General features: G+C 60.1%; 1 protein-coding gene across 1 annotated transcript in view; it reads left to right on the forward strand.

The window, feature by feature from the left end:
* The first annotated feature begins 15,243 nt into the window (after positions 1-15,243).
* SND1 (staphylococcal nuclease and tudor domain containing 1) overlaps positions 15,244-26,829 on the forward strand; it is a 59,934-nt gene continuing 48,348 nt past the window's right edge. Inside the window, exons 1-6 of the mRNA XM_064656917.1 lie at positions 15,244-15,438; positions 19,667-19,816; positions 21,027-21,147; positions 23,657-23,735; positions 25,389-25,549; positions 25,689-25,780. Of these exons, the coding sequence (XP_064512987.1) occupies positions 15,364-15,438; positions 19,667-19,816; positions 21,027-21,147; positions 23,657-23,735; positions 25,389-25,549; positions 25,689-25,780 (678 nt within the window). The 5' untranslated portion in view covers positions 15,244-15,363. The remainder of the gene's footprint in view (positions 15,439-19,666; positions 19,817-21,026; positions 21,148-23,656; positions 23,736-25,388; positions 25,550-25,688; positions 25,781-26,829) is intronic.

Genomic DNA, 26,829 nt, shown 5'->3' on the forward strand with positions numbered 1-26,829 from the left:
CCCGGGATAGGGGGCACGGATTCCTGAAAATTTTGACTTGGGCCCTCGAAACAGTCTAGAGAGTCAATTTTCAGGGGGAGGCGAACGGGTTGGTTCGCCAATTACCCAGGTCAGGGCGGGAGTTCAGCCTAGGGGCTGTTCTGGTTTTGGAGGGGACGCCCTCCGGTGCTCTGACGCTGTGGGAGAGCCGGTGGGGCTCTGGAGTCGGTGTGACTCGGTAAATAGCTGAGAGGTTACGTTAACAGCCTCGTGACCTAAAGGTTGTCATCTCGAGACCCAGTGTGTTTGACTGGTTTGCTTCTGTTTTGCAAGCATGGGTTGTGTGGATTCAAAATTTAAGATCCCTAAAGAAACCCCCCTTAGTTTGGTTCTAAAACACTGGAAAACTTTAGCTGGTTCTGAGGCACCTTTAAAGAAGGAAGAGCTGTGTAGGTTGTCTCTAAATATTTGGCCGTTGTTTGGACAACTGAGAGGGATAGCATGGCCGAAATTTGGTCCGTTTGAACTCAATACAGTGCTTCGATTGATCTCGCTTCTTCATATAGAACAGAGGTGGCACGAAATTCGATATGCAGAGCTGTTCTTGGTTTTGTTAACACGCCCTGAATTGGGTATAGGAGATAAGGAAAACGAAAGTTCAGGAAAGATGGAAAAAGCAGAAATGGTTTTAGGAAGAGGGAAAAGGAAAGATCGAGTTAAAGCTGCTCCTATCCCACAAATACTATTTAAGAGCACCGGAGAGGATGATTGGGATATGTTGATATCACCTGACAGGAGAGAAAGTAGTCCGGGAGCTCCACAAATTGGACTCCCTGCTGCAGCGGCGGTGGGGGGGGTTGGAGCTGCCGGGGCGGTGATTGCTCCTCCTGGACCGGCTCCAGCTGGACAGGCGGGAGCCGTGGGGGGGATCCCTGGCGCGGGCATGGCTGCGCCGGGGGGAGTTGGAATCTCCGGAGGAGTTGGCCCCGGGGCGGCGGGAGCTGCTCCGGGCACAATCAGTACAGGACTTGCTGCCATGGCAACAAGTACAGGAGCAGGCACTGTGGGAGTAACAGGTCTGGGGCCACCCCCAGCTGCTGCGGCGGCAACAGGGGGAGGGGCTACAGGAGCAGTAGCAGGAGGAGCAGGGGCGGTGCCAACAGGCGGAGCCTCTGTCCTGACTGACTTGGGAGGTGGGGCTGGAGCCGGCCCCTTTCCCACGCCTCCCCCTCCCGAGGGAGGGGGTTCCATCTTTGGAGGGGGGGAAAGAAAAGAAGAACCGAGGGAGTTTCCAATCTCTGCCTCTCATGAAGAGAGAACAGAAACGCACAGACAGGGCAAGCCGATTCCAGCTGCAGAGAGAAGGGAGAAGCGAGGGTTACCGCCGTTTGATAAGGACACGGAAGCAGAGAGTGAATTAAGTGGTAGCTCGGGGGAAGGGGAAGCCGACCAGCCTGTAGTAAAACCGAAAGGAAGATTGGCTCGCGAAGCGTTAGCTTTCCCCGATCCGGTTGCAAGTAGAACAAGGGCAAAAGACAAGCCACCGTTAGAAGCCCCCTTAAGACAAGCCGTGACCAATCAAGGCACGGTATTAATAAAGGCTCCTTTCTCACTGGTTGAGTTACAGCAATGGAAAGATTGTGTGGGGACTTATAGAGATAATCCGGAAAAGATGGCAAATTATGTCCAAAGAGCAATCAAATCTCAGAATCCTGACTGGAATGATCTAGAAGTCATGATGGATACTTTATTGGACCAAACAGAGAAGGAAATGGTGAAAAGAGCTGCTCAAAAGGCAATAGAAATGCAAAAAACCTCTGGGCAGTTTCCAGGCGAAGATGTCAATGATATCTTCCCCCTCACGGATCCTGGATGGGATCCTAATGTGGCAGCAGGTTTAAGAGCTTTGAAACGTTATCAAGACTGGGTAATTTATGGATTTCGGCATGGAGTTCCAAAGGCAGTGAACTGGTCCAGAATGTACGAGGTTAGACAAGACATAAATGAGTCACCTACTGATTTTCTAAATAGATTGAAAGATGTTATCAGAAAATATACGGATATCGACTTAGAGTCAGAGATGGGAAAGAAAATTCTGTTATGCTCATTTATAGGGCAGTCCACAGATGATATAAGAATAAAACTGCAGAAGGCAGGTGGTGATAGAAGGAATATTAGTGACCTGTTGGATGTAGCCTGGACGGTATATCAAAATAGGGAGCAGAAAAGGAAAACAAGGGAACAAGAAGGTAGCTACAAAGAGCCTTATAAACGTAACCCCAAGTATCAGAAGTCTAACCACCGGCAGGACAGAGCAGATGACAGATGTTCTAACTGTAAAAAGAAGGGACATTGGAGAAGAGACTGCCCGGAGCTGAAGGGAACTGAAAACGCACTTCCCCCACCACCACCCCCAGCCCCTCAACTGACTGTGAGTCAGAATGTATGAGGGGGACCGGAGGTTTCTTCCCCAGCAGAGCCTCTGGTTACAGCTAAGCTGGGAGGGGAGAATGTTGAATTTTTGGTTGATACAGGTGCGGCATACTCTGTATTAAATACTTTGGAAGGGAAACTGAGCCATGAAACTGTAACTGTGGTAGGTGCTACAGGGGTAAGTGAAACAAGGCCATTTTTTAAACCTTTAAAATTTAAACTGGGCAAACACTGGGTAACTCATCAATTTCTCTATATGCCAAATTCTCCTAAGCCTCTACTAGGTAGAGACTTACTGGAAAAATTAGAAGCTGAAATTAAATTCACCAAGGGGGGAGACATAAAGGTTATAATCCCAGATACTAAATATATCGAGGCAGCTGCTTTCTTTATACAGGAAAAACATGGAGAGATCCCTGCAGAAGTTGAAAATGCTGTCATACCTTTAGTCTGGGCCAGCGAGTACCCTGGGAAATCAAAGCAAGCTGAACCAGTAAGCATCGCACTCAGGCCAGGAGCAGCCCCGGTAAGGCAGAAACAATATCCTTTGAAATTAGAAAGCCGAAAAGGCCTAGCACCTATAATTGAAAAGTTCCTTAAATTTGGTTTACTAGTAGAATGTGAATCCAGATTTAATACCCCCATTCTACCCGTGAAAAAGGCTGATGGCAAAAGCTATCGGCTAGTCCAAGATCTTAGGGCCATTAATAGAATAACTGAGGACATTTACCCAGTGGTAGCCAACCCCTATACACTGTTAACCACATTGACAGAAGATTTAGGATGGTTTACTGTACTCGACCTTAAAGATGCCTTTTTCTGCATTCCTGTACACAAAGATAGCCAGGAGATTTTTGCCTTTGAATGGGAAAATCCTGAGACAGGGAGAAAAACGCAACTAACCTGGAGAGTTCTTCCACAAGGCTTTAAGAACAGTCCAACGCTTTTCGGAAATCAGTTGGCAAAGGAACTGGAGGACTGGAGAAGACAGCAGCAAGAAGGAGTTGTCCTGCAGTATGTTGACGACATCTTAATTGCAGCCAAAACCCGGGACCAATGCATCGAGCTCACTGTAAGTCTCTTGAACTTTTTGGGGCTAAGTGGGTATCGGGTCTCGAGAGAAAAGGCACAGATAGCCAAGGAGGTAGTCATCTACCTGGGACTTGAAATCTATCGTGGGCATCGGCGACTCAGTACAGACCGAAAAGAGGCCATTTGCCGTCTCCCAGAGCCCCACACTGTACGAGAGATGCAGGCTTTCCTGGGAATGGTAGGATGGTGTCGGCTGTGGATAGCTAACTATGGGTTGCTAGTCAAACCTCTGTATGAAGCCCTGAAAACGGCCAAAGAGGGAGTTATAACATGGACAGATGAGACCAGAGATGTGTTTAAGCAACTGAAACAGTCCTTGATGTCAGCTCCAGCATTAGGACTACCAGATTTGACTAAACCGTTTGAACTGTTCACACACGAACAGTTAAATGTTGCTCTGGGGGTATTATCACAAACTCTGGGAAGCCAACGAAGAGCTGTGGCTTATTTCTCCAAACAGCTGGACAGTGTTAGCCAAGGGTGGCCGGGGTGCCTGCGAGCTGTCGCAGCAACTGTTATCCTGATTGAAGAAGCCCGGAAGCTCACCCTTGGGCAGCATATCACTGTGTACGTACCCCATGCAGTTCAAGCCGTGCTTGAACAAAAGGGAGGCCACTGGCTGTCCCCCAGCAGAATGCTTAAGTACCAGGTTGTGTTGCTGGAACAGGACGATGTTACCCTAAAAACAACATCTATCGTAAATCCAGCTATGTTTCTGTCTTCAACACTAACTGACAGTGTCCCCGAGCATGACTGTTTGCAGACTATAGAGGAGACTTACTCCAGCAGACCAGACCTGAAGGATGAGCCTCTGGAAAATGCAGACTGGGAACTGTATACAGACGGAAGCAGCTTCATGCGAGATGGTAAACGCTTCACAGGGTATGCAGTAACAACCAGAGACAAAGTGATCGAGGCAAAAGCCTTGTCAGCAGATGTGTCATCCCAAAAAGCAGAATTAATTGCACTGACAAGAGCCTTGGAACTGAGTGAAGGAAAGAAGGTAAATATCTGGACTGACTCAAAATATGCATTTAGTGTTGTACATGCCCACGGAGCCATCTGGAAGGAGAGAGGACTACTGACAGCCCAAGGCAGTGGAGTCAAGCATGCCGACCAAATCCATGCACTCCTGCAGAGTATTTGGAAACCAGAGGAGGTAGCTATTATGCATTGTAGGGCCCACCAGAAGGGGAAAACAATTCCCGAGTTGGGAAATCAGTTTGCTGATCAAGCAGCAAAAAGGGCTGCAGAAAAAGGCATCTTGGCAGTAGTGCCACAAAAAGAAATTGATTTGACAAAATACACCCCTAAGTATGATGAGAGAGACAATCAGCTAATTAAATCATTGAAAGCTGAAATCAAAGAAGGGGGGTGGGCTGTTACCCCTACCGGGCAGGTTGTAGTCCCACCACCACTCCTTAGGGAAATAGCTCAACAGGAACATGAGGCTACCCATTGGGGAACGGAAAATCTCCTGAAACATCTAAAGAAAACAGTAATAGGAACAAATATGACCGAAGCTGTGCAGTCTACGGTAGGTAAGTGTGAGATCTGCAAACGAAATAATCCAGATACATCAAAGAGAGTGGTACTAGGGGTGACAAAAGCTGGAGACCAACCCGGAGATTACTGGCAAATAGATTTTGCTGAGTTACCACCATGGGGGGGGTACAAATACATCCTTGTACTAGTTGACACTTTCAGTGGATGGCCTGAAGCATACCCCTGTCGCACTAATGCAGCAAGGGAAGTGGTAAAAGCTTTATTAAACCACATAATTCCAAGGTTTGGGGTTCCTCTAGGAATGGCATCAGATAGAGGAACACATTTTATTGCGACAGTAGTAAAGGAAGTATGCCGCATCCTGGGAATTGTTTGGGACCTACATACCCCCTATAGACCTCAGGCTAGTGGCAAAGTTGAACGAATGAATGGCACCTTGAAAATGCAAATTAGTAAAATTTGTCAGGAAACATCTATGTCCTGGGTTCAGGCTTTGCCACTAGCTCTGCTGAGAATTCGTATCCAGCCGAGGCGGAGGGATAACATAAGCCCCTATGAAATATTATATGGAAGACCATATCAGGCACCACACGTACCAGGGGATGTACACTTGAGAGGGAGAGCCGATTTACAAAAGTATTTGATTGCTTTAGGCTCTACTTTGCAGAAGCTGCAGAAGGTCGTCGAGTTATCCAGACCTATAGGACTGGACACCCCTGCTCACCCATTCCAGCCAGGAGACTGGGTCTACGTCAAGTGGTGGAATAGTGACCCCTTGCGAGCCAAGTGGAGAGGACCTTACCAAGTCCTGCTGACCTCCCTCACCTCCGTCAAAGTTGCTGGCAGAGAACCCTGGTTCCACTACTCTAGAGTTAAGAGAGCATCAGCTCCTGGGACAACCAACCAGACAGAACCAGACACCAACGACGAGGATGTGGAATAGACTGCTTGTTCTGTGTATTCTGTTCATGCAACCGGTAACCATGAACCGAGTTTGGGACCAAAAATTGCATGTGGCCCTAGTCCAAAACGTATCTAAAATTCTCCGAAAAACGGAATGCTGGATTTGTACTCAAGTACCAGCAATCGATGATGAGAATAGTGAGTGGCCCCTAATTGGCATTTTACTAAATGAGACAAACTTCGGCAAGTCCATGATGAATTTCCCAGGGACCTGGAAGCCAGTTACAGAGGCCTATTATCCAGTGGCCTTAAGTAATGTAATTTCTAATCAGGACGTTGTTCCCTGTATGATCATAAACGCTACAGGAAAATTCATTCTCCCCCCTTACTGTGATAAGAACAATTTAAAAGAAGAAATAAATTCAGAAATTGTTGCAGGGATGGCACAGTTCCCTTTAAGATTAATTCCTCCCCAGGGTTCGGGATGGTATTGGATTTGTGAAAAGGAAGCTTGGAAAGTTTTGCCTCTTGATAAGGATCGAGCCTGTGCTCTGGGGGCAGTGATTCCAAATATAACAATTCTTGATCCAATTGATGAACCAGAATGGGAAAGACCCTATCCAAAAAGAGTGAAAAGAACTAGCAATCCCCTCATTGAGCGCCCTACGATTTTCCATAGCATAATCAGAGCTTTAGTCCCATCTCTAGGAGTGAGTGAATTGGAAAAGGCAATCGTAAATATTTCGGCTGTTATGGAAAACATAGAAGATCACACTCTGGATGCAATTGAAACCCTGAAAGAACAGTTCCAAAGCTTGTCTCGTGTGGTAATACAAAATAGAATAGCCCTCAATTTTTTGCTAGCCTCACAAGGAGGCGTGTGTAAAGTCATCAATACCAGCTGCTGCTCTTACATAGATCAGACTGGTAGAATTAATAATGATTTGGCCGCAATTCGGAATCAAACCAAAATTTTTCATCAGATATCTCTGGATGATGTCTCCCTGGGTTTAGGAGATGTCCTCAACAAACTCACCTCATGGTTACCGAACTGGACATGGATGAAACAACTGTTTATCTTAGTATTGTATATACTTAGTGTTAGTGTAATAGCTCACTGCATGTACCGATTTTATAGTTGCTGTAGGTGTAAGTAGTAGAGATTGGACAAAGACCTTTGGGTTTTGTCCAGTCTCTAAGGGGGGAACTGATGCCTTAAGCCCCTAATGGTTTTCATTTTTCTAATATTTGTAAGACTTATGAGTTTTATAAGTAGGTTTAAAAGCAGAAACCCCTTCCTTCTTTGTCCCTTGTCCCTTTCCCTTTCTCCAGTACCCTTGTTTATACATTCCCTAACCCTCTTACCCCATTCTGTGCTCCCCATATCAATCCTGCTTCTGAATACAGCAGAATTATTTAGTCTTTTGTCAAGGCAAAGGCCTAGACTGTTTGGAGAACAGCATATCTGGGCCTAAACCACAGAATAGGTCAAGAATTAGGTAAATATGTGCCCTTTGTGCTCTGATGAAGTTGAAGATGATGAAGTAAGTGGTCCCAAAAAGACCCCAGACCCAATTCTCAGGGGGAGGGCCAGGGGCGGTCCAGAGGAAGGGCCAAAGGGTGGACACATCTGGGATTGGATGGATAATGTTATAAAAGGTAACCTTTCGGGCACGGCCGCGCGCGCGTCGTATACCATCTACTGCCTTGGCAAATAAACCCTTTCTTATCTCACCCCTAATTAACTGCTCCGGAGATTTTTTTCCGAACCAAAATACACCGGCAACACCAGGAGAGCGCCAGGGATGGGACCAGGACCGGTGGCATCGGGAACCCGTGGGGGGGCTTGGAGGGGGCTGGGTGGGCAGGAGGAGTTGGGGCTTGGAGGGACCTGGGGTTGTTTGCTGGGGGGTGGGTGCAGGCAGCGGGCAGCAGGAGCAGGCAGGGAACGGGAGAACCAGCCCAGGCGATGCCAGCAGGAAAATACCCCACGGAAGAGCTCAGGGAGGGTTTGGGGAGGGCAGCGGCAAAGGGGGTTGACCGACCGGGGTGGGCTGGACATCATCGGGGGGCCGGGAGGGCTCTGCGGAGCCACAGGTAAATCAGCTGGAGGGTGGAAGCATTTGCGAGGGAGCAGAGGATGACACGGCACGTCCCGGATTCCCCCCGGGCCAGGAATGCCAGGACCCCGCGCCCGGAGCCGCCGCGCCCCTCACCTCGGTGTTTCATCGTGGTGAGGCCTCAGGGGCTGTCGGTGCCTGGGAATCGCCAGGAGGAGACGGAGGCTGCCGAGAGATAGATCGGTGCCGATGGCCAGGGCTCGGCCACGTCCCCTCTGTGAGAAGGGGGGGCAAAGGCAGGAATGGGGAGCAGAGGATGGAAACGCGTGAGGGGCAGCTTGGGAAGTCATTGCGCTCCGGGCACAGCGGATCAAAGAGCCGGAAAAGAGCTGACAGTGCTCTGGAGAGGCCGGGGAGACGCCGGGAATGCTGTTCTGCACCAACCGCGGGACGCAGCCGGAGTGGCTGAGCCGTCCCCGGCGCCTGCAGCCCTCCCCGGGACTCCCTGGCCGAGCAGCAGCGGAGCCACAGAGGTGCCACAAGCCCGAGCTGCTGCTGCCACCACGGCCTTGTCAGAGCCCGGCCAGCCCGGCTGGCACCTCTGGTTCGTCTGGAATTTCAGCTGGAACACCCTGAAATTCCCTGGGCACCCCCACTGCGAGGCTTTCCCTGCTGCAGTCCCCCAGTCCCACTGCCCCGCTTCCCTGCACGGCCCGAGGGTGCCCTTGGAGACACGAACCCCCAGGACGAAAATTAGGAAAACCAAAATAAATCCAACAACGGGGGCGACTCCACGTGTTTCCTGCAGGTGAACAGGAAAGGTGAGGTGCTGCTCGGGAAAGGGATGGATCACGCTGGAGCAAAGCACAGGAGGCTGCTCCAAGGAGGGAAGGAAGGAACAAGCGGGACCAGCGGGACACGCGTCCCCTCGGGGGCCAGCGCAGCCCCCCCGGCAATCCCTGCCTTGGCCGGTGCTGTGCCGGGAGGTGACACAGGGATTTCTTTCCCCACGGAGCAGTGGGAGCACTGGGAAAGCCGAGTCGTGAGCCCTCGGTGCCCCTCGGGTCGTGCCGAGGGATCCCGGAGCCGGGCTGAGCTTGGTTTTGTGCAGCACGGGCACCAGGAACCAGCGGGAAGCAGCGGGGCTGGACCGGAGCCGGTGGTTCCCAGAGGTCGCCCAAAGCTTGTCCACGTTAATGCACCTTCGCCACCCATTCCCAGAGGGAATTCCCGCAGCTCTGACGCGCACCCACGCGGGTGTTGATGCACAGGAGAGCGGGAGTGCCCGGGCGGCGCAAGGAGGTACCTGTGGAGTCTCGATGGAGCTGAACCGGATCGTCCTCGGAGCCGGGCGGGTGCTGAGTGCGGGTGTGGTGCGGGGCGGCTGCTGAGGGAGAGGGGCCGTGATGTCACGGGGCAGAAGGAAGAGGAGGATGGAGAGGAAGGGGCGGCCCGATGGCGACCGCGCCCAGCAGGCGCCTGACCGGGGGGCTCCGTCGGGGCTGGGGGGTGGTCCTGGGCCCCCCGGGCCGGGCACAGAGTCGGTCCTGGTGTGAGCGCCGGTATTTCAGCACCAGCGGCCGGTGGACAGCACGGCCCTGCCGCATCCCGGCGCCCCGGAGCGTCCCCGGGCATCCCCCGACGGAGCCCCCGGAGGGGGCTTCGCTCCCACGTCTCTCCCGCAAAGCAAACAGGGACATATGGGGTTCAATCATAAATCCAGCTTCGCTTTTATTACATTGACTGAATTTATTCTGGGTGTTGAACAAATAGAAGGCGGCCCCCGGGGTGGTGGATGTGCCCCGGCGGGGACTCCCGGTGTTCCAGCCGAGGGACAGGCACAGATGGCCCCTTCTTGGAAGATTAAAAAAAAAACACCAACGTTGTAAACCTTTCAAGTAAAATATTTGAAGAGCAAATATTAGCCAGCGAGGAGCCCATCACCGCGGCCCTCCGCGCCCGGCCCCGCGAGTCATCCAGCGTTATTAGCACCCCGGCCCCGGCCCCCGCGAGCCGCACAACTACCCGCCTTTGGAAAATACCATATGCTCCGAATTACACATTAACCACAGCCCTGCGGGGCCCGGGCCCGGCCCCGGCCCCGGGGGAGCCTCTGAGCCGCCCCCCCGCCACCCCCGGGGCGCCCCCGCTGTTCCCCACCCCGGGGCCGGGGTCGGGCTCCCGGCGGCGCGGGGACCGCCGGCATCCAGGGCCGGACACCCCCCGCTCGGCCCCGGCCGCCCGAGCCCCCCCGTGAACGGGGACGTGTCGGGGAGCCCCGCGGAGCCCCCCGGGCCGGGCGAGCCCCGCGCGTAACGCGGCGAGGGGGAGCGGGGCGCGGGGCTCCGCACCGGGCGGGGGGGGCCGGGGCTGCCGCTGCCCCGCTGCCCCCGGGCACGGGCGGGGGGCGGCGCGGGGGGCTCCGGGCCGGGCCGGGAGCGGGGGGCTCCCCCCGGGGCCGTGCGCGCTGGGAGCGGGTGCGCGGGCTCCGGAGCGCACAGCCCCGGCCGGCGCTTCCCGGCTCCCGGACCGCCCCGCCCGGGCCCCGGCGGCGGGAGGAGCCCCCGGAGCCGCCCGGAGCTCGGGGAGGCCGGGGGAGCCCCGCGGGCCCGCGGAGAGGGGCGAACAGGGGACTCCGCGCGCTGCGTCCGCGGCTCGGGCGCGGCGGCTGCGGCGGCCACGGGGAGCGGGGAGAGGAGCGGGGAGAGCAGCGGGAGGGACGGGAACGGGGAGAGACGGGGAGAGGTGGAGACCTGGAGACGTGGAGAAGTGCAGGGGTGGATGGAGGGATGGAGAGATGCAGACATGGAGAGATGGAGAGGTGGAAAGATGGAGAGACGGAGAGATGATGAAATGGAGACGGGGAGACGTGGAGAGATGGAGTCGTGAAGAGACAGGGAGGTGGAGAAGTGGGAAGAGGAGATATGGAGATGTGGAGACATGGAGAGGTGGGTTTATGGAGACGTGGAGAAGTGAAAAGATGGAGAAAAGGTGGAGTTGTGGAGAGCTGGAGAGGTGGAAAGACGGAGAGATGGTGAAATGGAGAGCTGGAGATGTGGAGGCATGGAGAGACAGAGAGGAGGAGAGGGGGTGACAGATGTGGAGATGTGGAGAGGTGAAGCTGTGGAGAGGTGGAGAGGAGGAGAGATGGAAAGGTGGAGAAGTGAAGGGGAAGTGGAAAGATGGAGACACGGAGGTGTGGAGAGGAGGAGGGATGCAGAGATGAAGATATGGAGATAGATGTGGAGAGATGTAGTCGTGGAGACACGTAGAGGAGAAAACAGAGATGGAGAGACAGTGAAGAGAGATGGAGAGGTGGAGACGGAGAAATAGAGACAGAACTATGGACACACAGAGATGGGGACATGAAGATATGAAAATGTGGAGTGAGGGAGAGGGGGAAAATGGAGAGCTGGAGTCAGATTTGGAGACCTGGAGAGACGGAGACAGAGTTGTGGAGAGGTGGAGGGAAGCCAGGACCCGCCGTGCCGGCTGCGTTCTGTGCTTCCATCCGCCTTCCCCCGCTCCTCAGGGAAGAGCTTCTGCAGGAATTTTATTGGTGGTGGGGGCGCTGGGGCTGGGACAGGGTGGGCACGGCAGGAGAGGGGCGGGCAGGACCTGGCAGAGCTCACAGTCATTAGGAGTGACAGCAGCACTCTTGGGAATGGGGCATGGAGGGAACAGGGACATGGAGGGGCACAGGAACAGGGACATGGAGGGAACAGGGAACAGGGACATGGAGGGAACAGGGACATGGAGGGGCCCAGGAACAGGGACATGGACGGGCACAGGGATAGGGACATGGAGGGGCACGGAAACAGGGATATGGAGGGAACAGGGACATGGAGGGAACAGGGACATGGAGGGAACAGGGACATGGAGGGAACAGGGACATGGAGGGGCCCAGGAACAGGGACATGGAGGGGCGCGGGAAGAGGGACATGGATGGGCACAGGAACATGGAGGGAGTGGAACAGGGACACAGAGAAGCACGGGAACAGGGACATGTAGGGGATGGAACAGGGACATGGAAGGAGCAGAAGAGGGAATGCCATTATTCCAGGAGGCTTTTAGCAGCAGGGTGGTCACTTGCCACCAAAGTGCTGCTGCTCGTGCCCGGGAGTTTGGCCAGAATTCAGCAAGTGGCCGCATTCCCTGGATGCCCCTGGTGGGAGTGGGAGTGGCAGAGCCCCCATCCCACATGGAATATCTGCCTCCGGGTGGAAGGGACGAAGCCCCGGGACACCAGCAGTGCTGTCACAAGGCTGTGCACGGGGATGGATGTCGGGATAACCAGCTCTGGGAATCCCCATCCCTGCCCAGAGGAGGCCACACATCATTCAGTGCTCCACACTCAGTCACTGGTTTCCCCCTTCCCCTTCCCGGCTCAGAACCAGCTCCGTGCTGGCCCCAGGACACGGCTGGGAGGGCAGAGGGGTGAAGGGCAGCTCCCTGGGGATGGTTGGGTCAGAGGGGTGAAGGGCAGCTCCCTGGGGATGGCTGGGAGGGCAGAGGGGTGAAGGGCAGCTCCCTGGGGATGGTTGGGTCAGAGGGGTGAAGGGCAGCTCCCTGGGGATGGCTGGGAGGGCAGAGGGGTGAAGGGCAGCTCCCTGGGCATGGTTGGGTTATGGGGGTGAAGGGCAGCTCCCTGGGCATGGTTGGGTTATGGGGGTGAAGGGCAGCTCCCTGGGCATGGTTGGGTTATGGGGGTGAAGGGCAGCTCCCTGGCGATGGCTGGGTCAGAGGGGGGCCTTGAGCCACCTGGTGTTTCCAGGAGGAGATTCCTGTCCCTGGAAGTGTCCAAGGGCAGGTTGGGTGGGACTTGGAGCAATGTGGAATAGTGGAAGGTGTCCCTGCCCATGACAGGGGGTGGCACTGGATGGGCTTTAAGGTCCCTTTCCACCCAACCCATTCCATGATTCCATGATTTCTGTCCTCTTTGTCTCTCCTTTCCATACGCTGGGGCTGTTTTGCACCTTTCTGGGCTTTCTCCCTGCACTAGGTGACCTTGTTCCTCATGGAGCACTGGGATGGCTGGAAAAATCCCGTTCTTTTCTCCTCCAGAGAGCACACGTGGAAGTTAAAAGCCCCGATGACTCAGCCGACCAAGAAAACCCACTTTATCCCGCGTTCCCACCCACATTTTCACTTTCTTTTCCATCAAACCGACAATTATTAAAATATTCTGGGTAAAAGAGGCAATTTGGGGGCTTGAAGGTGCCTTCTCCGGAGCTGGAGCAGGAGCATCATCCCTGGTGGGATGCAGGTTCAAGCCAGGACAGTGACACGGTGAGGAGCAGGGCCTGACATTCCATAAATCAGGATAATGGAGCCACTTTTCCAGGTTTTTGGGCAGAGGAGTTGATTTCCTGCCCCGAGTCATGGGGCAAAGTATTAGAAAAGGGGAGAAAACAAAGAGATGAATAAATCATCACCAAAAAGGCTGGAGCGGGGAAATTAGAAATGGTGGAAGGTCGTGGCACGTGGGGAGCGAGCGGGAAGAGAATTCCTCACGGACTGGGAGGCTTTGGCACGGGCAGGGCAGTGTCGGGGCGAAATCCCGGAGCGGGACCCCCGGGACACGCTGGGAAAGGGGCTGAAAGCTGCACCGGGCTCTGCGTGCAGGAGACAACCCCTGGAATGAACACGCGTGGAAAAACATCACAAACATGGAAAACCATCAGAAACACGGAAAGAAAACCATTAGGAGCCAAAATGTGCCCTGACCGGGTGGGAGACGCCAGCGGGGCAGATTCCCGGGGATGTTCCGGACGTGCAGGACCCGCCTCCCCCGCAGAGCCCCTTCTCGGGGGGTCAGGATGTGTGTGCGGGGGGCAATGCCAGGACGGACAGACCCTCCTGCCTCCCCCGCCGTGGCAGCCGTGCCCGGACAGGGCACCCCGGCAGTGGTGTCCGTGCCACACGTGCCGGAGCATCCCTGTTCCCGAGGCTGGAGCGGGCAGGGAGCGCGGGCGGGCTCCCTCCAGGGTGGGCTCGCACTCGGGGGGCTTCAGCACGCGGTGCAGCGGGGCCTGGCTGCCCTGGGGACACGGGACCCCCGTGCCAGCCCGACTCGCGGCTCCGGTGCCGCTCTGTTCCTGCTCCCGGCGCGGGAAAAGCAGCGCTGCCATTCCCCGGATCCCCCCCGTGACCGCTCAAATCGGGGATATTCGTTTCGTGCCACCCGCGGCTCCAGCCGGGAAGGCACCCGGAGCATCCCCGGAGCGCCTCCCGAGCGGGGCGGGGGTCAGGCCGCGGGTCCCCCCCGGCCGGTGACACGGGGCACCGAGTGACCCCCGGCCCCGCCCCGCGCTGCCCCCCGGGACCCCGCGGGCCGGTTTTGGGGTGTGGGCGCAGGACGGGTGCGACCCGAGGGGCAGCAGGGCCCGTTCCCACACTGTCCCCCGAACTGCCCAAAGAAGAGGGGTCCCTTTCTCCTCCCTTTTCCCCTCAAACCCACCGTGCCCGGCCGGGAGCGGGGCCGGGAGCCTCCGGTGGCCCCGTGGCTCTGCCGAGGCACTGCGTGGGACACTGCGGGAGTCATTGGGGAACACTGTGAGCCCCCCCCAGCACTGGGGACCCCTCACTCCTGAACGCCCATGGAGTGACGCTGGGGGACCCCAGTCCCGCCATGGGGCCGTGCTGTGGGGGTGCGGGGGTGTCTCCTTCCGCTGACCCTCCGTGGGGCTCTTCTGGGGGAACCCCTTTCCCTGACCGCCCCCATGGAGCTGTGCTGGGGATCCCCGTTCCCCCGGTCGCTCTGTGGGGCTGCACTGGGGGGTCCCCCTTACCGCGAACCCCCATGAGGCCGTGCCAGGGGCCCTGGACCCCCCCGGGAGTGTTCTGCCCGCCCCCCATGCCCCTGTTCCCCGGGGACCGCTCTGGGATCCCCCCGTTTACCCCCATCCCGCGCCCCCCCGTGCCCAGAGATGACGTCAGGGGGCGTGCTCCCCGCGAGGCCCCGCCCATTGGTGACATCAGTGGGCGCGTCGCTCAGGCCCCGCCCCCGGCGCGAGGCCACGTGCGCGCGCGGTCCCTTTGCCGACGTGTCCCTGGCGCCGCGCGCCCCGGAAGTCCCGCCCCCTCCCTCGCTCCGGGGGGGCGTGGCCGAGAGCCGTGACGTCACCCCGCCCCACCGCCCCTCGCCTCGCGGGCCCTGCGCGCCGCCATTGGCCGAGGCCCGGGGGGGCGGGGCCGCGCGCGCAGTGGGGGCGGCCGCCCGTTGGCCGGGGGCCGCGCGCGGGGCGGGGCCACGCTGAGGCCCCGCCCACCGAGGCTCCGCCCCGCGGTCCCTTCCGCGCTCGCCCCGGGCCCGGCGCTCCCCCCGCCCGGTCCGACCGGCACCGACCGAGTGAGCGACCCCGCCAGCCCGACCCCGCCCGGCCGCCACATGGCCTCCGCGGCCAGCTCCGGACAGGCCGGCTCCGCGCCGCCGCTCACCGTACAGCGCGGCATCGTCAAGATGGTAAGGGCTCTGCTCGCCGCCGCTCCCCGGGGCCGCGGCCCCGCCGGTGCTCGGGGCCGCCCCAGATCCGGCAGCTCCCTCCGGGACCCCCCTCCGCTTCCCGCCTCCCGTCCCGGTGCCCGGGCCCCCCGACGCCCGGGCAGCGCCCCCGGGCCCCCTCCCGGCGGCCGCCGCTGTCCCGCTCCCCCCGGCGGCCCCGGGACCCCCGCGGGCCGGGGCTGCTGGAGCGGGCACGCCCGGGCCCCCTCCCCGTGCCGGGGCCGGGGGCTGTGCGGTCCCGCCGTCCCGGGGCCGTCCCGGCTGCGGGGAAGGGGCAGGACGGGCTTTGAGTCCCGCGGGGGGCTGGGTCGGTGGTCCCGGTCCGCTGCCCCACCGAAGCCCCCCAGACCCCCGGGGGAGCTCGGGGTTCCCGGCGCCGTGAGCGGCGGCCCCGCGGGGACACGGGACAGCGGCGGGTGCCCCACGTGCTCCGCTCCTTCCTCTTCCCGGGCTGTCCCCGCGGACGGAGCCCCCCCGTGCCGGGACGGAGCGGCGGCGTGGGGTCCCTCGGCCCCTCCGGGGTCCCGGGATGGGGTTCCGCCCGTCCCTCCGTGCCAGGTCCCCACGTGTGTTGTCGGTGGAGTCCCGGAGAGCGAAGGTCGGGCTCGGACCCGGTCCCCATGTCCCTTCCTGGTGTCTGTCCCGCCCCAACCCGGTACCTGCCGTGCCCCCAGACCCCCCAGAGCCGCGTGCCCGAGTACAGGTGTTTCTGGGGGTCGCAGGTGACCCCTCCATTCCCCTCCTATTGCTGCCTTTAGGGCGAGAGTTTTGCCCGGGGTGTCCCTGCACCCGGCGCTTGAGGCAGCTGTGGGGACAGGGCTGGGGACACCGAGGGGCTGGGACGGACCCTGGAGGTTTGGGGATGGACCCCAGAGGTCTGGGGACAGACACTGGAAGTCAGAGTGGACACTGGGGGTCTGGGGACACACCCTGGAGGTTTGAGGTTGGACCCCAGACGGCTGGGAACAGACAGTAGAGGTCTGGGAATGGACACTGGAGATTCGAGGATGGACACCAGGGGTTTGGGGACACTGGAGGTCTGGGGATGCTGCTGCCCCTGTGCTGTGTCCCACTGGAGATGGGATCTGTTCCTGCTGCCCTGTGCTGTGTCCCACGGGAGATGGGATCTGTTCCTGCTGCCCTGTGCTGTATCCCACTGGAGATGGGATCTGTTCCTGCTGCCCTGTGCTGTGTCCCAGCAGGTTTTGGGATGCTCAGGAAAACACACACCTGGCTGCTCGTGCTGGCCCAGCTCTGTCCGAGGGGCTGTGGGTCCGTCCTGGGATTTTGGGCAGGATTCTGGTGCCTGCTGGCTGGGAGGCAGCTGTGCCTGGGGGCACTGGCTCTGGGGACGTGGCGTGTCCTGTGCCCCGTGCCTGGGGGTGGGTTATGCTGGGATATCCTGGAGATGTACCCTGTGGTCCCCTTCCCTCTCCGGGGCAGCCAGCTCAGAATTCCCCCTGGACAGGTGGGTTCCTGCTCTCTGAGGTGACCCTGGAGCTGGGAGGTGGCGGGAGCAGCCAGAGCAGTGCCAGCCACGTGCTCCACTGTGGTTCCCATCACAGCTTTGAGGCTTTGGGGCTCCTGATGCACATTTGCCCTGGAATCACAGCAGGACCAGGATGGGTGAAGAGCAGGAGCTTCCCTCCCATTCCTGCCAGGGATTTTACCCCTTTGTGCCCTGCGGGGGCAGCTCTGGACCCCAGCTGTGCCGGCACGACCCCGCTGCCATCCACTCCTGGGGTGTGTGAGGCTGTCTCCAGAGCCCATCCAACCCGTGTCCCTGTTCTGTGTCCTGGCCTTGGAGTGCCCCTTTTCCAGCCTGGTTTGAGCCTGGTTTAAGCCCAGGTTTCTCTGAGGGAGCCCTCGGCAGGGCGGGTGGGAGTGGGATGGTTTTGCTGGTGAGGAGGAGCGTGGCTGGGGCTGGCGGAGGGGGCAGTGACACCCGGGTGGGTGACCTGTCCTGATCCCATCACTGCCCAATCCCTGGAGCAGCTCCCCAGCTGGGATCTGGATGGGCAGTGTGTGGGTGACAGATGGACAGTGTGGGTGCTCCCTGGGCAGGATGGGGACACGGGGACACGAGGCTCTGATGTCGGGTGTCCGTGTCCCCCCAAAGCACTGCATGGGCTGTGGGACACCGGATCCCATCCCGGGATCCAGGGTTTGTGTCAGTAATTGAACCAAGCAGCTGCAGCATCCCCTGGCCTCCCCATGCCCTATAAATGAAAGATTAAGGTTAATTACAGCCATGAAACCTCTAAGTCCTTAAGTACGGAGCGCTGAGCCTTTGCCGGCATCACTCTGGGTGTGGCTTGGGATTCACTTCCAGCTCCATTCCTGATGGCTCGTGCAGCATCCCGGGCTCTGCTGGAGTCCAGGCACGCAGGAGATGGTGGGGGGCAGCAAGTGTGGTGTGTGGGGCACCCAGACCCTCGGGGTGGGCGCAGTGGGGCTCGTTCCGGAGGGATTGGGTGTGAGCCGGTGTCCCTGGCACGGGGCCGGGCTGGCTCCGGTGACAGGGACAGAGCCAGAGGGCTTTGGGATGCACCACGAGCATCCGTGGGGATCTGGGGTGGCAGCAGGCCAGGGCACACGCTGGAACCCAAGCCAGGGGTTGGATCTGGCAGCATCAATCCCGCGTGCCGGGAGCCAGCGCCGATCCCAGCGGGAACAGGGAGATCCCGGCACGCTCGGGCTGCCTGGCTGGGAGCCTGGCTGGGAGCCTGGCTGTGCCACTGCTGGCCTGGGGGCTGTGTGGGGATGGAGAACGTGGGGAAACCTGGAAGGTGGGATGGCCCAGCTGGGCTCATCTGGCAGGGCAGCACCGGGAGTGAAATCCTGATTTTCCAGGTTCTTGAGAGCACCCTGTGTGTGGTTGTGCTGCAAAGGAGGGAAGGGGATGTTTGACAGTTCCTGCTGTGAATCTTTTAAAATCATGGAGTAGTTTGGATGGGGAGGGACCTTAAAGGTCATTTCATTCCACCCCTCTGCCGTGGGCAGGGACACCTCCCACCTCCAAGCCCCAGCCAACCTGGCCTTGGACACTTCCAGGGATCCAGGGGCAGCCACAGCTTCTCTGGGCAACCTGTGCCAGGGCCTCACCACCCTCACAGCCAGGAATTCCTTCCCAATATCCCCTCTAAACCTGCCCTCTGGCAGTGGGAAGCCATTCCCTGTGTCCTGTCCCTCCATCCCTTGTCCCCAGTCCCTCTCCAGCTCTCCTGGAGCCCCTTTAGGCCCTGCCAGGGGCTCTCAGCTCTCCCTGGAGCCTTCTTTTCTCCAGGGGAACCCCCCCAGCTCTCCCAGCCTGGCTCCAGAGCAGAGGGGCTCCAGCCCTGGCAGCAGCTCTGGGGCCTCCTCTGGACTCTCTCCAGCAGCTCCTTGTCCTTATCCTGGGCCCCCAGAGCTGGAGGCAGCTCTGCAGGGGGGTCTCACCTGAGAGGGGCAGGATCCCTCCTCTCCTGCTGGGGATGAGCCCAGGACATGGCCCTTGGCTCCATCCTGCATCTCCAAGCAGGAAACCTGAGACAGCTCCTGACTCTCCGGGCCGTGGGACACTGTGGAGTTCCCGGGATGGCTCCCTGCAGTTCTGTCTGTCCATGCAGCATCTCCTCTCCATGTTCCCGGGATGGCTCCCTGCAGTTCTGTCTGTCCGTGCAGCATCTCCTCTCCGTGTTCCCGGGATGGCTCCCTGCAGTTCTGTCTGTCCATGCCCCATCTCCTCCCCGTGTTCCCGGGATGGCTCCCTGCAGTTCTGTCTGTCCATGCCCCATCTCCTCTCTGTGTTCCCGGGATGGATCCCTGCAGTTCTGTCTGTCCGTGCAGCATCTCCTCTCCGTGTTCCCGGGATGGCTCCCTGCAGTTCTGTCTGTCCATGCCCCATCTCCTCCCCGTGTTCCCGGGATGGCTCCCTGCAGTTCTGTCTGTCCATGCCCCATCTCTTCTCCGTGTTCCCGGGATGATCCCTGCAGTTCTGTCTGTCCATGCCCCATCTCCTCTCTGTGTTCCCGGGATGGATCCCTGCAGTTCTGTCTGTCCATGCCCCATCTCCTCTCCGTGTTCCTGGGATGGATCCCTGCAGTTCTGTCTGTCCATGCCCCATCACCTCCCCGTGTTCTCAGCCCCGGCCCCCTCCGGCTGCCCCCGCCGGGTCGGGGGCCCCCGTGACCCCTCCTTGTCCCCGCAGGTGCTGTCGGGCTGTGCCATCATCGTGCGGGGGCAGCCCCGGGGGGGGCCCCCCCCCGAGCGCCAGATCAACCTCAGCAACATCCGAGCCGGGAACCTGGCCCGGCGCGGGGCCCCCGGCCAGCCCGACGCCAAGGACACCCCGGACGAGGTGGGTGCTGCCCTGGGGCTGCCCGGGCTCAGCTGGGGGGGCTCCGGGCTGCTGCACACCCCCCTCAGCTGCACTGCCCCTGCCCCTGCCCCAACTGCTGCCACCGGGCACGGGCACGTCCCTCTGGCCTGGGGGCATGGGGGATGCTGGGGGGGACAGGGTGAAACAGCCCTTCACTCGGCCTTTCAAACGATCCTTTCCCTGCTCCAGCCCCCCCAGCGTGGATTTTGGGGTGAATTTCTCCTTCCTCACCACTCTGTGGTCACACACGTGCCCGGGACGGGATGAGGGGGCACGAAGGGGTTGGTTTGGGGCTCGAGGGGGTTGGTTTGGGGCACGGGGGGTGGATTTGGGGCGGACACGTTGGTTTGGGGTATGGGGAGGTTGATTTGAGACATGGCAAGTTGGTTTGGGGCACAAAGGGGTTGGTTGGTACCTGAGGGGGCTGGTTTGGGGCGTAGGGGGGGTTTGGGACGCTGGTGGGTTGGTTTGGGACGCGGGGTGTTACTTTGGGACCGGGGGGTGCTGGTTTGGGACAGGAAAGGGGTGCAGCAGGACCGGGAGCAGCAGGTTCGTGCCAGAGGGACCCCGGCCCGGCCCCCCACCCCGCCGGCCCCGGCCCCCCTCCTGCCAGCCCGGGGGTGGTGTGGAGCGCTGGCAGCTAATTGCTCTCCCTGGGGAGTTTTGTCTTCCAAACAGCCTTTAAATGTCACTCTTTTCAAAAATTACGCCTGTCAGCTTCGCTAATTGTTTATGAGCACGTCATGTTCCCTCCCCCGGCCCGCGCTCCCGCCCACCCGCTGCTGGAGCGGGGCTGAGCTCCCGGGGCTCCGAGCCTTCCCGGGGCTGGGCACGGGGGGCCGGCAGAGCCCCTCTCCCCCGGCAGAGCCCCCCCGGCAGAGCCCCCTGGCACAGCCCCCCTCCCCTGGCCGGGCACCTCCCGCCCTGCTCCTTCCCCAGCGGCTCCAGCCCCGCTCCCGCTGCCCCAGGAGCTCTCCCAGGCTCAGCTCGGTTTTTGGGGAGCACGAGCCCAGCTGGAAATGCCCCCGTGAGCCCTCTGGGGGAGTGGGGGTGTTCCTCCCGAGGGGTCGGTTCCTCGTGGGCTGCAGAGGGGCTCTGGCACAGCCCTGGAGCACACGTGGAGCAGAGCAGGAGCCCCCGGGGGGGCTCTGGGCTCCCCTCCTGCTCACGGGCACTGCTTCCCCTGCAGCCCTGGGGCTTCCCGGCCCGGGAGTTCCTGCGGAAGAAGCTCATCGGGAAGGAGGTTTGCTTCACCGTGGAGTACAAGACCCCGCAGGGCCGGGAGTACGGGATGGTGTACCTGGGCAAAGGTGAGCTGGGGGGCTGGGGGAGTATGGGATGGTGTACCTGGGCAAAGGTGAGCTGGGGGAGTATGGGATGGTGTACCTGGGGAGAGGTGAGCTGGGGGAGTACGGGATGGTGTACCTGGGCAAAGGTGAGCTGGGGGGGCTGGGGGAGGGCGAGGGGAGGACCAGGGGGCGCAGCCGGGGCGTGGGTTGGGTGCACTGCCAGCAGAAGGATGCATTCCCACTTTTCCATCGCTTTTCCATGAACACCCAGCGTTTGGAGGGGAGCGAGGTCCAGCCCTGCTCCCTCTGCCCCAGGAGCTTTCCTGGGCTGAGCTGAGGGGTTCTTTAGCATGAACCCAGCTGGAAAACCACCTGTGACTTCTTCAAGGGGGACAGAGTGGGACAGTGGAGGTGTTGGGGTGCACTGGTGGCAGCAGAAGGATGCATTCCCACTTTTCCATGGGCCCCAGCCCTGGGAGGGGAGCGGTGCCCGGTGCTGGTCGTGGTGCAGGCTGGAGCATGGCCGTGCTCTCTGGAGCTCCAGGCACACGGGCATCGGGGGAATTCCCACAGGTTTCCCTTTTCCATCCTTTTTGTTGTTATAAATCCCTTGCTTGTCTGTGGCTGAGATTCCCAAGAGGAAGCAGCTCCCCTGGATGGGTTTTGGGGCTCCCACTCCCTGTGGTTGCCCCTCAGCCATCGCCTGGGCTGGTGGGAGAGAGGCTTGGAGGTGACCACATCCTGCTGCCAGCTCTGCTCCAGCTCAGAATTCCCTCAGGACTGCAGAAGGGGGATGAGACCTCGGCATGGGTGGGTTCCTGGGAAGTGAATGCTCACCAGGACCCAGCTGGTCCTCCCAGTTCCTGGGGCAGTGGATGCCCCAAGTGACCCATGTGCCTTCAGTGGGATATTTGGGATACAGCCAGGGCTCAGGCACAGCTCCTGTCCCATGGGGGGCCCAGGGGCCTCTAGTTGTGGATGAGGAGGGAGGGAAGGACCAGGAGTGGGCAAAGGGCTGGGAAGGAGCTTGGGGGATGCTGAATTTTGGGACGGTGTCCCTGGACCCCTGGGACAGACTGGGGGGGTTGGGTGCCCTCGGCCCCACATCCCTGCGGGCTCTGCTGCCATCCAGGGATGGGCTGGAGAGGGTGAGCGGTGCCATGAGGCATCCTGGTCTCCAGGTATGCTCCCTGTGGCACTCAGGGCCTTTCCTGGCATGGCTGTGGCACTTGGGAGCCTCTCCCACAGTGGGAGCAGGAGGTTGGCTCTCCTGGCTGGATTGTGCTCGTGGCCACATCCAGGGCTTCTCCTGAGGCAGCAGCACTGCTGGAGCAGTGGGGTTTTCCTGGAGGCCCAGGAAGGAAGGGGGTGGCCCATGATGGGGGCAGAGGCTCCCAGATCTGCCCCGCAGAGGCTCCCAGATCTGCCCCGCAGAGGGTCAGTGGGTGTGCCCGTGGCCTCACAGCCCCCTGGGAGGCTGGAGCTTGTTCCTTGGAGGATTTGGGGCTCAGCTGGATGTGGCTAGGGTGGGCAATAGCCTGCTTGGACCCCCTTTCCACCAGCACCTGGCTGCTGTGAGGGCATTCCAGAGCTGGATTCCCGTTGCCGCTACATCCAGCACACTCCAGGCAGCACCTCCTGTGTCCCCCTGGGGTCCCACTCCAGCACAGGAACATGGGACCCCCGTGGTCCCCAGGCTGCAGGAAAGGGGAATGGGACCCTACGAGCTGCCAGGTCCCCTGAGACCACAAGTACCTGGATATCAAAGTTATCTCCATGCTCAAGGAATGCTTGGACGAGGCTCTCGGGGACATGGTGGGATCCTGGGGTGTCCTGTGCAGGTCCAAGACTTGGACTCATGATCCTGGTGGGATCCTGGGGTGTCCTGTGCAGGGCCAGGAGTTGGACTCGTGATCCTGGTGGGTCCTTTCCAGCTCAGGACATTCTGTGATTCATTCCCGAGCTTCCAGCTTGCTGGGGGTCTGGGAAGCCCTTTGGGATGGGGATTCCCCCTGGAGAGGCAGGGATTGGAATCACAGTCCTTTGGGTTGGAAAAGACCTCCAGGATTGAGACCAGCCTTTGATTTTGGAGAGCTGCTGCTCTCCACTTCCCCCCAGAGCAACCCTTCAGCCTGGGCAGGCCCTGGAGACACAGTCTGGGACACAAAAAAGCTGGAGAAGGTTTTGCTGTTGGCTCTGTGGTGCTGCCTCCTCCCTGTGCAGCCTCTCCGGCTGCCGGGGCCTCCCCATCCCTGTTCCAGCCCAGCCTGGCAGGCGAGGAGGGGGAAATGAGGCAGAAAATGTTTCCTGATGAAATTTGTCAGGGTTTAAATGCTATAAATGTGGGAACACTGTGACAGTTTCCCTGGCAGCTGTGTGGCAGCTGCGTGAGGCTCCAGCTGGGGATTGCTCCAGCGACTTCCTACCTGGGATCACCTTGGGAATGCTTGCCAGGACTGAGGTCCGTGTCCCTCTGGGCTGCCCTGTGTGCCAGTGGCTGCTCTCCCTGAGTGCTCTGCTCTCTCCACAGACACGAGTGGTGAGAACATCGCCGAGTCCCTGGTGGCCGAAGGACTCGCCTCCCGTCGGGAAGGGATCCGGGCCAACAAGTACGTGCAGGGCTCCCATCCCGAGGTTCTCCCATCCTGAGGTCCTCCCATCCCAAGGTCCTCCCACCCCGAGGTCCTCCCATCCCGAGGTTCTCCCACCCCGAGGTTCTCCCATCCCGAGGTTCTCCCATCCTGAGGTTCTCCCATCCTGAGGTCCTCCCATCCCGAGGTCCTCCCATCCCGAAGTCCTCCCATCCCGAGGTTCTCCCATCCCGAGGTCCTCCCATCCCGAGGTCCTCCCATCCCGAGGTCCTCCCATCCCGAGGTTCTCCCATCCCGAGGTCCTCCCATCCCGAGGTCCTCCCATCCCGAGGTCCTCCCACCCCGAGGTCCTCCCATCCCGAGGTTCTCCCATCCCGAGGTTCTCCCATCCCGAGGTTCTCCAGGCACGGAGCCCTTGGGTCCCTCGGCTTTGGCCTGGCACCAGACCCTGCTGCCCAGCTCCCTGTGGTGCCCGGGTTCCACGGGCATTCCCAGGGTCCCAGTGTCCCACTGGGGTTGGTGTGGGAAGGGGCTGGGCAGGAGGACCCGGCTGGCTCCTTTCCTGGGATGCCAAAGTGCCAGAGCTGTGTCCCGGGGCTGCGGAGCAAGGAATCTTCTGGAGCTCTTGGTCTCTGTACAGTCACACCTGGTGTGGAGTTGAGGGCCTTTAATTCCTGCTGCAGAGGTGGTGGTGACATTCCTGCCCCTTGTCCTGCACCTGGGATCCCATCCCAGAGGTGTGGGTCAGTTCCAGGGCAGGGCCAGCCTCATTTGTAGGATCAGGGAATCCCAGGATGGTTTGGGTTGAAGGGACCTTAAAGCCCATCCAGCCCCACCCCTGCCATGGGCAGGGACACCTCCCACCAGCCCAGGTTGCTCCAAGCCCTGTCCAACCTGGCCTGGGACACTTCCAGGGATCCAGGGGCAGCCACAGCTTCTCTGGACAACCTGTTAAATATCCCTGAATTTGTTGTGACAGCGCGTGGCAGGGCTGGTGTCGGCACTGGGAGGGGATAGTTGCCGCTTTGGTGGCCCTTTGGTGGCCCTTCAGTGGCCACCTGTGTGTGCAGGACTGGGCTGGTCCGTGGGCTGGCACAGCACGTGCCCGGGTTTGCCATCCCTCCTCCTGAACCTGCCCTGCCCTGCTGGGGTCGGGAGTGCTGCTGCTCTTCCATCGTGGTGCTCAAAGGCACCTCTGGAAGGTTCCCATGGGCTCGGTGCCCCCAGTGTGGGGGAGATGGGGCTCCCAGCCCCCATTCCCACACGGGTGGTGCCAGAGGATGCCGGGCTGATTCCCGGTGTGATTCCCAGTGTGATTCCTGGTGTGATTCCCGGGGTGATTCCCGGGGTGATTCCCGGGGTGATTTCCGGTGTGATTCCCGGGGTGATTCCCAGGGTGATTCCCGGTGTGATTCCTGGGGTGATTCCTGGGGTGATTCCTGGTGTGATTCCTGGGGTGATTCCTGGGGTGATTCCTGGTGTGATTCCTGGGGTGATTCCCGGGGTGATTCCCGGCGTGATTCCCGGTGTGATTCCTGGGGTGATTCCTGGTGTGTCACTGCTCACCCGGGCAGTGGGGCTAGGAGTGATCACAGCACGGAAGCGCCCGGGAGATGGATGTTCCCGGGATAAACCCCGCGGGAGCCTCACTCCGTGTCCCTGTGCCCTCAGCCCCGAGCAGAGCCGGCTGGCAGAGCTGGAGGAGCAGGCCAAGAGCGCCAAGAAGGGGATGTGGAGCGAGGGCACGGGGTCCCACACCGTGCGGGACCTCAAGTACACCATCGAGAACCCGCGGCACTTCGTGGACTCCCTGCACCAGAAGCCAGTCAATGGTAAGGTGGCACCGGACAGGAGGGCACGGGGGCACCGTGTCCTCCCCCTCTGCTGCCCGTGGTGTCGGGGACCAGCTGCCCGTGCCCGGAGCTGTTCCCGCCCCCCGGGCTCCGGGACCGACGCGTGCCTCCTCCGCAGCCATCATCGAGCACGTGCGGGACGGCAGCGTGGTGAGGGCCCTGCTGCTGCCAGACTACTACCTGGTCACCGTCATGCTCTCGGGCATCAAGGTGAGCCCCGGCCCTGGCAGGGCCCTGCTGCCCTCCCTGCAGCACGGTCTGTCTGTGACTGTCACCAGCGTTCGGGTCCTGGCAGAGGGCAGGGGCTGCTCCGTCCCTGCGGCTGCCCGGCTCAGGGGGGTGGAGCAGGGAGGGAGGGAGGGATGAAGGGAGGGAGGGAGGGACACCCTTGTCACCTGCAGTACCAGGCTGGGTGCAGCCCTGGGGGTCACCATGGGGATGGGGACAGTTTGGGTTGGGTGGGGACTGGCTCTGTGCTGCCAGGCCAGGCAGAGCCCGAGCTCTGGGCTGTTGGGCACCCTGGTTGTGATTATGCTGGGAGTTCATGGAATGGTTTGCGTGGGAAGGAACCTTAAAACCCCTCCAGTGCCACCCTGCCATGGGCAGGGACACCTTCCACCAGCCCAGGTTGCTCCAAGCCCCGTCCAGCCTGGCCTTGGACACTTCCAGGGATCCAGGGGCAGCCACAGCTTCTCTGGGCAACCTGGGCCAGGGCCTCCCTACTCTCATAGCCAGGAATTCCTTCCCCATATCCCCTCTAAACCTGCCCTCTGGCACTGGGAAGCCATTCCCTGTGTCCTGTCCCTCCAGGCCTTGTCCCCAGTCCCTCTCCAGCTCTCCTGGAGCCCCTTTAGGCCCTGCCAGGGACTCTCAGCTCTCCCTGGAGCCTTCTCTTCTCCAGGGGAACCCCCCCAGCTCTCCCAGCCTGGCTCCAGAGCAGAGGGGCTCCAGCCCTGGCAGCAGCTCCAGGACCTCCTCTGGACTTTCTCCAGCAGCTCCACATCCTTATCCCAGAGCTGGAACTGGTCCCTGTATCCCAGTTTGCTGCTGGCAGTGTTTGCTGGGGCAGTTGCAGGGCTGTGTCAGTGGAACACAGCTCGAAGCATCGGGACACACAGACCCCATCACAGCCCCCAAACTACACCCTGAGCACGGGGCTGAGTGCAGTCCCCTCCCCAGGGAGGTTTCCCGTCCCCTTCCCGAGGTTTTAGTGGCCATCCTGTGCCCTGCCTGTCCCCCCTGCCCTGCCTGTCCCCCGT

This window comes from Pseudopipra pipra, chromosome 5 (assembly GCF_036250125.1).
Source record: "Pseudopipra pipra isolate bDixPip1 chromosome 5, bDixPip1.hap1, whole genome shotgun sequence".
Lineage (NCBI taxonomy): Eukaryota > Metazoa > Chordata > Aves > Passeriformes > Pipridae > Pseudopipra > Pseudopipra pipra.